At 42.3% G+C, this 12,696-nt stretch overlaps 1 protein-coding gene across 5 annotated transcripts in view; it reads left to right on the top strand.

Moving 5' to 3' along the window:
- Positions 1-12,696, top strand: part of psd3l (pleckstrin and Sec7 domain containing 3, like) — a 143,104-nt gene that overhangs the window by 39,339 nt on the left and 91,069 nt on the right. For 2 of the 5 annotated variants that reach the window (XM_041897441.2, XM_041897442.2), the window contains exon 1: positions 5,674-6,303. The exons of the other annotated variants lie outside the window; for them this stretch is intronic. In XM_041897441.2, the coding sequence (XP_041753375.2) occupies positions 6,236-6,303 (68 nt within the window). In that variant the 5' untranslated portion in view covers positions 5,674-6,235. Of the gene's footprint in view, positions 1-5,673; positions 6,304-12,696 lie in introns of those variants that run through there. 5 annotated transcript variants of the gene reach the window in all.

Here is a 12,696-nt window from a genome sequence, read left to right on the forward strand (position 1 = left end):
TCAAGGTCCTGGAGAGGCCTAGCCAGTCTCCAGATCTCAACCCCATAGAAAATCTTTGGAGGGAGTTGAAAGTCTGTGTTGCCCAGCGACAGCCCCAAAACATCACTGCTCTAGAGGAGATCTGCATGGAGGAATGGGCCAAAATACCAGCAACAGTGTGTGAAAACCTTGTGAAGACTTACAGAAAATGTTTGACCTGTGTCATTGCCAACAAAGGGTATATAACAAAGTATTGAGAAACTTTTGTTATTGACCAAATACTTATTTTCCACCATAATTTGCAAATAAATTCATTACAAATCCTACAATGTGATTTTCTGGATTTTTTTTTCTCATTTTGTCTGTCATAGTTGACGTGTACCTATGATGAAAATTACAGGCCTCTCTCATCTTTTTAAGTGGGAGAACTTGCACAATTGGTGGCTGACTAAATACTTTTTCCCCCCACTGTAACTAATGTAAAGCATACTGTGTCCATAATAAGTATATAGGTTATAGGTTGAGAGCTTTTGTGAAAGAGCACAGTTAGAAAGATATGGCATATAGAAGCAAACCGGATGGACATCATGAAAATGATCGAAGAGGTTGAGGGTAGAGGAAGTTCAGGAGTAAAAACTAACAAAATAGAATTATTGTAAAATTGACTGTGTCCATAAAATGTAGTAGAGGCCTAAGCATTGTTGTTCACTAGTCTACTCCAATTAGCGAAGGAGTGGTGGGTTTGGAAAGTAATAAAGGGAAACATATTTTGTTTTTAATTTTAAAAAATGTTGGCCCCATGTTTCATGAGCTGAAATAAAAGATACCAGAAATGTTCCATACGCACAAAAAGCTTATTTCCCTCAAATGTTGTGCACAAATGTGTTTACACATTCCACCCACCTGACGTGTGTCATGTCAAGAAGCTGATTAAACAGCATGATCATTACACAGGTGCAACTTGTGCTGGGTACAATAAAAGGACACTCTAAAATGTGCAGTTTTGTCACACAACACAATGCCACAGATTACTCAAGTTTTGAGGGAGCGTGCAATTGGCATGCTGACTGCAGGAATGTCCACCAGAGCTGTTGCCAAAGAATTGAGTGTTCATTTCTCTACAACCCGCCTCCAACGTAGTTTTAGAGAATGTATCAGTACGTCCAACCGGCCTCACAACCACAGACCACATGTAACCATGCCAGCCCAGGACCTCCACATCCAGCTTCTTCACTTACGTGATCGTGTGAGACCAGCCACCAGGACAGCTGATGAAACTGTGGGTTTGCACAACCGAAGAATTTCTGCACAAACTGTCAGAAACCGTCTCATGGAAGCTCATCTGCGTGCTCGTTGTCCTCACCACGGTCTTGACCTGACTGCAGTTTGGCATCGTAACCAACTTCAGTGGGCAAATGCTCACCTTCGATGGCTACTGGCATGCTGGTGAAGTGTGCTCTTCACGGATGAATCCCGGTTTCAACTGTACCGGGCAGATGGCAGACAGCGTGTATGGCATTGTGTGGGCGAGCAGTTTGCTGATGTCAACGTTGTGAACAGAGTGCCCCATGGTGGCGGTGGGGTTATGGTATGGGCAGGCATAAGCTACGGACAACGAACACAATTGCATTTTATCGTGGGCAATTTGAATGCACAGAGATACCGGGACGAGATCCTGAGGCCCATTGTCGTGCCATTCATCCACCGCCATCACCTCATGTTTCAGCATGATATTGCACATGTAGTGTGAATCAGTTACAGATTAATCGCCTTGTAGTCCCACCTTCCACTAGGCTAGTCAGACAGGGAAAACGCCTGCCTGTGCTGCTTTGTAGTCCCACCTTCCACTTGGCTTGAAAAATAAGTCTCAATAGCCTCACTTTGTTGTTAGATCAACCAATATTTCAGGGGTCGGTGCACAAGCTCAAGCACCACTCACATGGATTCGGTTTAGTGTTGGTGGTAGAATGGTGACTTGAGTTTGTATGAATTGGAGCCAGTATTATTGTTTGGATTCAAGTGTGTAGAAAGATCTCATGGTGATGTTGCAAAACTGGTGGTTTTTGGGCGCTGTGAATCCCCTCTCATAGCTGGTATACAAAACGTGTGCCTCTTCTCTTGTTCACATCTTGGAGTAAAAAGCACTTATTTAGGATGCCTGTGGATGTTTAGTTTTATTTGGCTTGAAAATATCTTTGTTATTTTGTGGCATAAACCCACAGGGAGGGACACATTTAGAGACATTCTTCACATGCAAAGTATTCAGCTAAAAACAATTTCACTGCAATTAAATCCCCTCGTGTTTCTCAAGCAAGCGGAGTGCCATAACCAGATTTCATTTTGATGAAGGGAGAGGCATACTTCGTGTTTGCTGGGGTAGTATACAGGTTGTCATGGTGACAAGAACTTCCTCATCTTGGGTAGTTCCTTCTTTAGATGTCAGAGGAAACAAATGTGAAAGTATCATGATTACTGTACTGAACTAGTCATGTGTTCTAGCACCTCCACCCTTCCTTTTCTGTAATGAAACCAGAAACCAAACCGAATGATTCGTAAGCCCTCAGGTTGCGTCCCAAATGGCACCCTATTCCCTGTATAGTGTACTACTTTTGACCAGGACCCATAGGACCCTGGTAAAAAGTAGTGCACTAAATAAGGAATAAGGTACCATTTGGGACGTAGCCCCAATTCCTCTGTTGCGATGCAGTAAATAACTTGGAGTGAGCAAGCTGTGTTGAGTATGGTTCCAATGGCTCACTGGGTTAGAGCACGGTGCTGGCAACATTAGGCTTGTGGGTTAAACTGTAGAGCACAGTGCTGGCAACATTAGGCTTGTGGGTTAAACTGTAGAGCACAGTGCTGGCAACATTAGGCTTGTGGGTTAAACTGTAGAGCACAGTGCTGGCAACATTAGGCTTGTGGGTTAAACTGTAGAGCACAGTGCTGGCAACATTAGGCTTGTGGGTTAAACTGTAGAGCACAGTGCTGGCAACATTAGGCTTGTGGGTTAAACTGTAGAGCACAGTGCTGGCAACATTAGGCTTGTGGGTTAAACTGTAGAGCTCGTGTCAAACTCATTCCACGGAGGGCCGAGTGTCTGCGGGTTTTTGCTCTACCCTTGTACTTGATTGATGAATTAAGGTCACTAATTAGTAAGGAACTCCTCTTACCTGGTTGCCTAGGTCTTAATTGAAAGGAAAAACCAAGAACCTGCAGACAATCGGCCCTCCGTGGAATGAGTTCTACAGCGCAGTGCTGGCAACATTAGGCTTGTGGGTTGATATCCCGCATAGGCCATGTACAGTAATGAGTGAAAACGCTGTCAATGTTGACAAGTTGTAAGTCGATTTTGATAAAACCGCCCCTTCTACATGTGTTTTATGAACCAGAGTCAACTGAGTGTCAGCGGGTTTTAGTGACTGTGACGTGGTTTATCTGTCAATCAATGTAGCATAGCAAAACGGTGATGTAAGAAGAGTATCGTGTTGGAGGAGTTTTGAGAAAGCAGGGGTGGAGACGTGCTGGTATCAGACTATTATGATTTTAAATGATTTAATCTTCTCCCACATGCAGACATAAACGCTGCTAAGCATTAAGTGATCCTCCCCGTTTGTGAACAATGAGAATAGTCATTTCATCCCCGCAAGTTAAATTCAAATGAAATATTAATAACGTTTAGTTAGTCAATTTGACAGCTCTATAGTGCAGCTCAAACGGTGCTAGCGAGAGCGCTCCACTGAAAAATGTACCGCTAAGCAGAATAAATGAAATTGCATAATATTCTTGATTTAAGAACTTGAACTTAATCTTCAAATTTAAGTTAATCTTGCAGTTTAAAAAGCTGTTGTGGAACAATCTGAATTTTTACATTTAAGTCATTTAGCAGATGCTCTTATCCAGAGCGACTTACAAATTGGTGCATTCATTTCCACTAGCATCCACCTGGTCCTATAGCTTTTGTGGAAAAAATGTGAACTCTGTTGGTTCTAGTAACTTCTACTCTGTTGGCTCTAGTAACTTCTACTCTGTTGGATCTAGTAACTTCTACTCTGTTGGCTCTAGTAACTTCTACTCTGTTGGCTCTAGTAACTTCTACTCTGTTGGCTCTAGTAACTTCTACTCTGTTCTACTCTGTTGACTCTAGTAACTTCTACTCTGTTCTACTCTGTTGGCTCTAGTAACTTCTACTCTGTTCTACTATGTTGGCTCTAGTAACTTCTACTCTGTTAGTTCTAGTAACTTCTACTCTGTTAGTTCTAGTAACTTCTACTCTGTTGGCACTAGTAACTTCTACTCTTTTAGCTCTAGTAACTTCTACTCTGTTAGTTCTAGTAACTTCTACTCTGTTGGCTCTAGTAACTTCTACTCTGTTGGTTCTAGCAACTGCTACTGTTTTTTCAACATAACCTTGCATGTGTCTCAAATGGCACCCTATTCCCTATATAGTGCACTACTTTTGACCATAGCCATATAGGCTCTATGGGCCCTGGTCCAAAGTATTGCACTACACAGGGAATAGAGTGCCATTTGAGACACAGACCCCTGATCCTCCATTGTCCCAGATGGAAGAGGCCTCCAGGACGTCTAATGAGACGAGAGTGAGACCATGGATGGGCGAGACGACAGTGAGTCATTTCTGGGAAATCTCTCTGCAGCTGTTTTTGGACACACCCTTGGGAGACTCGGGAATACAGAGCAGAACACCGCTGGCTTGGTCTGCCTGTGGTCACAGACAGTGACGGAGAGACAATCATTGGCAGAGTAGAGGAGGCATTCAAGTTCTTCATGCACCTTAAAATGACCTATGAAGTTGAACTCAAACAGCACATTCCCATGCTGGTTTCCCCTTGTGGTGTTTAAATGGTCAATCACCAGAGAGTGGTCAGCTTACTTTATCTGTCTCTGAATGCTTAAACTGGGGTTTGTTTGTCTTTATTGAGAATGTAATGGTTTAAAGGTCCGTCATTTGCTTTATTGGACTATGAGCTTGTTTTTTTCTTTAAAGCTCTATGTTTGAGGGTTTTCATGCAATAGGCCTAGGCCTACATTTTAGTGCAACGCAGATTGAGGTTCTTGATTTCATTCTCATTCAAATGAAAGGTTCATTTATTTTTGATCTTACAAAATGTTGCAACCTTAACTTGAATTGATAGAATTGAGGAACATCCAACCCAACGTCACAGATGAGTTGGTTCTGTAATTGCAGTGCTTTCTCATTTTCAGACTAAATGACATGATTTCAATGCTCAGTAAAAGCCTTCTAAAAGCTGATTATACACTGGCTGTATGCAAATGGTTTATTTTATCTCTATCTTGATCCTAGGAGGATCAACTGTGTATTTTTGTTATTGCCTGTTTGGCTGAAATAAGGGTTATTGTGGTCGAGAAATGGTTTGTGTGTTTTCTTTACTAGTTTAGACCTATATAAGAGGCTTTACTGCTTTAAAATTGAGGTTTGTTTTGGTATGACTCGTCAGACAACATGCAGTCGATTAAAATGACGAATAGTTTATTGTCCATGTTAATCCCACAGATGGATAACGCCAAACCATATTTCATTAACATGAATTAGATATAGTTGGGCAAGTCAGATGGATGAGCAGATTGAAGTGTTAATTTCAGCATCCGTCTTTAATTACTTCTGTTCTTACACTCCTTGCCTGTTCCGCTGAAGGGGAAGTTGTGCTGCAACTCGCGGGGAGGCAGGATGTTATAACTTTCTCTGTTTGATGTGTCTATGGTTTCAATGTACGGGACCAGAGATACTGTATAATGACGAGGTGGTCTTGTTTCCGCCCTAACAATGGGAGTCGTTGTCCCACAGGCGTGCGGACTGTATATGGTGGACTGATTTTGACGGGAGTGAACCGTCTCGCTTCGCCTCTTGCTCTCTGACGGGACTCTCTTCTTTCGGTACTCGCTATCTAGATGCAATGGTTTGTGGGAAATGCCTCCACATTTCAGCCTAGTAGGAGATGAGCCTAGATTCAACAAAGCAAAATTATTTTCTTATTCGCTGAACACGTATTGTGCGCGGTACTAATACAGCATGAGCAGCACTCCATACATTTGGACTGGAATCCACGCGGATAACTTTCCGTAGTCGTTTTAAAGCAACGTATTCAGAGTTAATTGTTGGATATCTGCACAATATCGCAGCGCAGCAGGTAAAAAAGTTTTTTTGTTGGTGAAACGCTGACACGGTGGTGAATTGAATTTCAACTTGCGATGAGACTACTTAGTGCTATTTACTCACATGAAAGACAAAACCAACAGTTCACTAAATGTGACGTATAACCAAAGGGACACAGGAATGTTTGGACGGTAAGTTTATCCATGGCACTGTTACTAGTTGGCAAGTAGGCTACACTGTTGTCTTTTTAGGAGGGTGGAGCGTAGGAGGATCCGTTTGAGAGAGAGAGAGAGGGATTTCCAACAGGTTTCTTCTCTTAGTAATGTCTAATTTCTCACTCCACGGGAACAACTATGGCTGTGTTTAGACGGGCAGCACAATTCTGATCTTGTTCCACTTAATCGGTGTTTTGTCCAATCACATCACATCTTTTCACATCAGATTTTTTTCTCAGAACTGATCTGGTTGGTCAAAAGACCAATTATTGAAAAAAGATCAGAATTGGGCTGGCTGTCTAAACGCAGTCTATGTAACGTTCAAAACGGAGCTCTTTTGGTTGTCTTTCTTTCAGCGCTTAGAATCATGACATATATTGGTCATTTAGTGAATAGCCTTTCAAAATAACACTTTCGTTATTACCCTGGAATTGCGTGACAGTCAGAACGAAGCACGTGATTCCCAAACCAGCTTTCTATGTTTGTCATTGTCTTCAATTAAACAATGTTTCAATTAAACTATACGTTTAAATCAAACAATACGTGCAGTTCATGGTTGCATTTATGCACAACTATTTTAATTATTTGCTTAAGAGTCACACCAATTGTTTTGCTCCACGTCTGGGATATCGCATTCATCACCTGTCATCCACTGTCAATTTAGTGTTTTCCTCTGTCACTGTACTAATGCCATGGATGCTTTGGCTAAAATAGTCATACATTCAAGCTTTTGATTTATCTTTTGTAGACTTTTGTCTGCATATTTCCTGTTAACATTTTAACTGTCTTCACGATAAGCTCTTCCTGCTACTATTTTGTAATATGCTATTTGCATATATCATGTTGCCAGATCTTTTGTCTCACAAATACTCTAAAAAGTCCAGGTGACTGAGAAGCTATATTGAAAAGGCCCTATAGTATTTGTGTGTTTATCTGGCTATATCAACTGGACTGTATGTGCTTATGCTGGGCTATCCTAAGGCATTAATGCCAGACATTCTTTGATGTATTGCATTGGATTTGCAAAGGATACCTGGCATAGCTTGTCGCTTAGATAACTCCTTGAGGGATGAGTCAGTGAAGCAATGTCCAATTCGAAGAAACAAGTTTGTAGTCCATGTCTAGCGATACAGTTGAATATGAATGATAAGGTGATTTTCCTAGGAACAATATTATATATCGTTATAACCGTATAACCCATCTGGCAGCTGTACAATGCATGAAGCTGAATCTGCCTGGGCTTTCACTTACAGTTGTGCCACACAGTGGTAGAAATCTAGAATAGCATCCTTAAAACTCTCACTCACTCGTGGAGAACCTTTTTGTGTATGAGTTGAAGCGTGCTTTTTCAGGGCACATGCTTATGGGATCAGTAATGTGCTAGGTCCACTGCTATACTCGGAGGAGAGGAGAGCTGACTAAATGGGCCAACCGTCCGAGCAACATCCCAGTCAGTAACACCCCAGGCTGGTGCCGAGAAAACACTGGTTCATAGGGAATGGAACAAGCCTACATTTACTTAGCAACAGTTGTAGGCATATTTGTTCAGGAAGAAAAATGAGAAGTGTTTGAGTTATAAGATGACAGAGTGTACTGGACTCATGAGCAAGTTCACTTTATTTTCTGTCATGGCCGTAATGTATTTTCAGTAGGCTTTTTGAAATTAAATAATTGAAACCAAGGGCATGCATGCACAGTACAGTAAATACCATGATTAGCAGTGACACTGTTCCTTAGTGCAAACAGCCAAATTGTGTTTTGGGTGGCATCTTAAGGATTAGGCTCAGGCAGGCAGCAGAAAGTATTTTCACTAATTGTTTCCCTCAAATACATCTGGGTTATTTTACATTCCGTTTAGTGCCAGACCCACAATCCAAAACTCACTGTAAACTCCCTAATGAAAAATCACAGCTCTACAAAATACTGCCGTTTGTATAGCTTTATTATAGTTTTGGTTGGTGCATAGCTCGAGAAATGGGAAAACAAATGTGGGTCAGTGAATTGGCTGGACAACTTCCCAGTTATTGACTGTATAAAAACAATTTTTTTTAATTACTTGGGCCTACTCAACCTACAGTTATTGAAACAAAGGCTATTTTTTGGGTCTAGATTAACAGTTTACTTTTGCGTGTGACTACCATTTGCTCAGTTAAATGCAGAACTATGAAAAACTTGGTTTTGTCTAACCTTCAATAGTGAATTTTCCTTTGTCTTACATTGCTCCACTGACCCAGGAATGTGAATTCTTCACTGGGGCTGTGGTGCTGGAATTGAAACCGTTCCCTATTTTCACAGTATACAGTTCCTTCAGAAAGTGCTCACACCCTTTTACTTATTCCACGTTGTTACAGCCTAAATTTAAAATAGAATAAAGAACGTTATGTTAAAGTGGAAATATTCTTTTTTTAGAACATTTTAGAAATGAATAAAAAAAATGTAAAGATGAAATGTCATGAGTCAATAAGTATTCAACATCTTTGTTATGGCAAGCCTAAAATAAGTTCAGGAGTAAGAATGTGCTTAACAAATTTCATTAAGTTGCATGGACTCATTCCGTTTTCAATAATAGTCGTTAACATTATTTTTTGAGGAACTACCCTATCTCTGTACCCCACACATACAATTATCTGTAAGGTCCCTCAATCAAGTAGTGAATCTAAAGCACAGATTCAATCACAAACACCAGGGAGGTATTCCAATGCCTCGCAAAGGGCACCGATTGGTAGATGTGTGTAAAAAAAAAAAAAAAAGTTGACATTGAATATCCCTTTGAGCATGGTGAAGTTATTAATTACACTTTGGATGCTATATCAATACACTCAGTCACTATAAAGATACAAGCGTCCTTCCTAAATCAGTTGCCGGAGAGGAAGGAAACCGCTCAGGGATTTCACCATGAGGCCAGTGGGGACTTTAAAACAGTTACAGAGTTGAATGGCTGGGATAGGAGAACTGAGGATGGATCAACAACATTGTAGTTACTCTACAATACTAACCTAAATGACAGTGGAAAAACATGAAGCCTGTACAGAACAAAAATATTCCAAAACATACAAAGTGTTATGTTTAGGGCAAATCCAATACAACTCATCACTGAGTACCACGCTTCATATTTTCAAACATGGTGGTGGCTGCATCATGTTATGGGTCTGCTTGTCATCGGCAAGGACGAGGGAGTTTTTTGGGGGGACAAAAATAAATGGAATACAGCTATAAGCACAGGCAAAATCCTGGAGGAAAACCTGGTTCTGTCTGCTTTACACCAGACACTGGGAGACAAATTCACCTTTCAGCAGGACAATAACCTAAAACACAAGGACAAATCTACACTGGAGTTGGTTACCAAGACGACAGTGAATGTTCCTGAGTGGCCTAGTTAGTTTTGACTTAAATTGGCTTGAAAATCTATGGCAAGACTTGAAAATGGCCGTCAAGCAATGATCAGCAATCAACTTGACCGAGCTTGAAGAATTTAAAAAAGAATAATGGGCAAATGTTGTACAATCCAGGTGTGCAAAGCTCTTAAGAGACTTACCCAGAAAGACTCACAGATGTAATCGCTGCCAAAGGTGATTATAACATGTGTTGACTCAGAGGGTTGAATACTTATGTAAATGAATTTCATTTTCAATAAATAAGCTAATATTTCTAAACGTTTTCACTTTATCATTATGGGGTATTGTGTGTGTGTGTAGATGGGTGAGGGGGAAAATATATTTAATCCATTTTGAATTCAGGCTGTAACACAAAAAAATTTGGAATCAATCAAGGGGTATGAATACTTTCTGAAGGCACTAACTTCTGCCTGAAGAACTCAAAAATACCTTTTATTTGTATTTTAACCTAGCACCATTTCACAGATAAATACAAGTTGTTGCCTTGCATAAAAAAATGCTGCATAGCAACGTGTGTTTTGAGTATGAGTCAGAGGATGGTGTCAAAGTGGAGCGCGTCTCCACATCCCTCCCCCACTACTTAGTACACTAATAGGAAATAGGGTTCCATTTGGGACGCAACCCATGTGTATCCGTCCAGCTCTTTAGCCCTGGGGCCTCTGGCTCTGCCAGAGAGCTTTCCAAGTATAACACTGCCGTGGGTGGAGCGCCTGTCTGTCGGATCCAGTACACATCTCACTCTGAGAAAATATCCATCCAAATTAGAATATTAGGCTCTGGCCAAGCTCCGCACTTTAGTCTCCCAGGATCACTGGCCAAGCTCCGCACTTTAGTCTCCCAGGATCACTGGCCAAGCTCCGCACTTTAGTCTCCCAGGATCACTGGCCAAGCTCGGCACTTTAGTCTCCCAGGATCACTGGCCAAGCTCCGCCCTTTAGTCTCCCAGGATCACTGGCCAAGCTCCGCCCTTTAGTCTCCCAGGATCACTGGCCAAGCTCCACCCTTTAGTCTCCCAGCATCACTGGCCAAGCTCCACCCTTTAGTCTCCCAGCATCACATCTTCCTGCTCTTATTGTGGCTGCTGTGAAAAAGTCATCCATCCACGTGGTAATAGGTAGGATGCGTGTCATCCATCCACGTGGTAATGGGTATGATGCGTGTCATCCTTCCAGGTGGTAATAGGTATGATGCGTGTCATCCAACCAGGATGGTAATGGGTATGATGGGTGTCATCCATCCAGTTGGTAATGGGTATGATGCGTGTCATCCATCCAGTTGGTAATGGGTATGATGCGTGTCATCCATCCAGGTGGTAATGGGTATGATGCGTGTCATCCAACCAGGTGGTAATGGGTATGATGTGTGTCATCCATCCACGTGGTAATAGGTATGATGCGTGTCATCCATCCACGTGGTAATAGGTAGGATGCGTGTCATCCATCCACGTGGTAATAGGTATGATGCGTGTCATCCAACCAGGTGGTAATAGGTATGATGCGTGTCATCCATCCACGTGGTAATAGGTATGATGGGTGTCATCCATCCACGTGGTAATAGGTATGATGCGTGTCATCCGTCCACGTGGTAATAGGTATGATGCGTGTCATCCGTCCACGTGGTAATAGGTATGATGCGTGTCATCCAACCAGGATGGTAATGGGTATGATGGGTGTCATCCATCCACGTGGTAATAGGTATGATGCGTGTCATCCATCCACGTGGTAATAGGTATGATGCGTGTCATCCATCCACGTGGTAATAGGTATGATGCGTGTCATCCATCCACGTGATAATAGGTAGGATGCGTGTCATCCGTCCACGTGGTAATAGGTATGATGCGTGTCATCCATCCAGGTGGTAATGGGTATGATGCGTGTCATCCGTCCACGTGATAATAGGTAGGATGCGTGTCATCCATCCAGGTGGTAATAGGTATGATGCGTGTCATCCGTCCAGGTGGTAATGGGTATGATGCGTGTCATCCGTCCAGGTGGTAATGGGTATGATGCGTGTCATCCATCCAGGTGGTAATGGGAATGATGCTTGTCATCCATCCAGGTGGTAATGGGTATGATGCGTGTCATCCATCCAGGTGGTAATGGGTATGATGCGTGTCATCCATCCAGGTGGTAATGGGAATGATGCTTGTCATCCATCCAGGTGGTAATGGGTATAATGCGTGTCATCCATCCAGGTGGTAATGGGAATGATGCGTGTCATCCATCCAGGTGGTAATGGGAATGATGCTTGTCATCCATCCAGGTGGTAATGGGAATGATGCTTGTCATCCATCCAGGTGGTAATGGGTATGATGCGTGTCATCCATCCAGGTGGTAATGGGTAGGATGCGTGTCATCCATCCAGGTGGTAATGGGAATGATGCTTGTCATCCATCCAGGTGGTAATGGGTATGATGCGTGTCATCCATCCAGGTGGTAATGGGTAGGATGCGTGTCATCCGTCCAGGTGGTAATAGGTATGATGCGTGTCATCCGTCCAGGTGGTAATGGGTATGATGCTTGTCATCCATCCAGGTGGTAATGGGTATGATGCATGTCATCCATCCAGGTGGTAATGGGTATGATACGCAGACACACACAGCACTAGACGGTTTATTTGTTCAGCAAATTTTCCAAGTATTAAACCCACTTCTTTTAGGTTTTTAGAGCAGTGAGTGGTAGTAAAATGATAGGGGATAAAACACAGGCATGTTGACGTAGGGAAATGGGATTCAAATGGGAAACACTGTCAAACAGTGGCCTTCTCTAGTCCTGCCTGATGTTCAGGGCCACGTTCAGTATGCAAACGTTGTGGAACGTTACATTTCTAAATCTCATGAATAGAGCTGACATGATTCCTTAGAAAGGCATGATACATTACATATCATAAACCTATTTCTCATGCTGTTCCACATTGTTCCCTACTGAATGCGTCTCTGGATGAACAGGGCCATTTAGTTTGACTTGTTTAGCGC

This window comes from Coregonus clupeaformis, chromosome 15 (assembly GCF_020615455.1).
Source record: "Coregonus clupeaformis isolate EN_2021a chromosome 15, ASM2061545v1, whole genome shotgun sequence".
NCBI classification, from domain to species: Eukaryota; Metazoa; Chordata; class Actinopteri; order Salmoniformes; family Salmonidae; genus Coregonus; species Coregonus clupeaformis.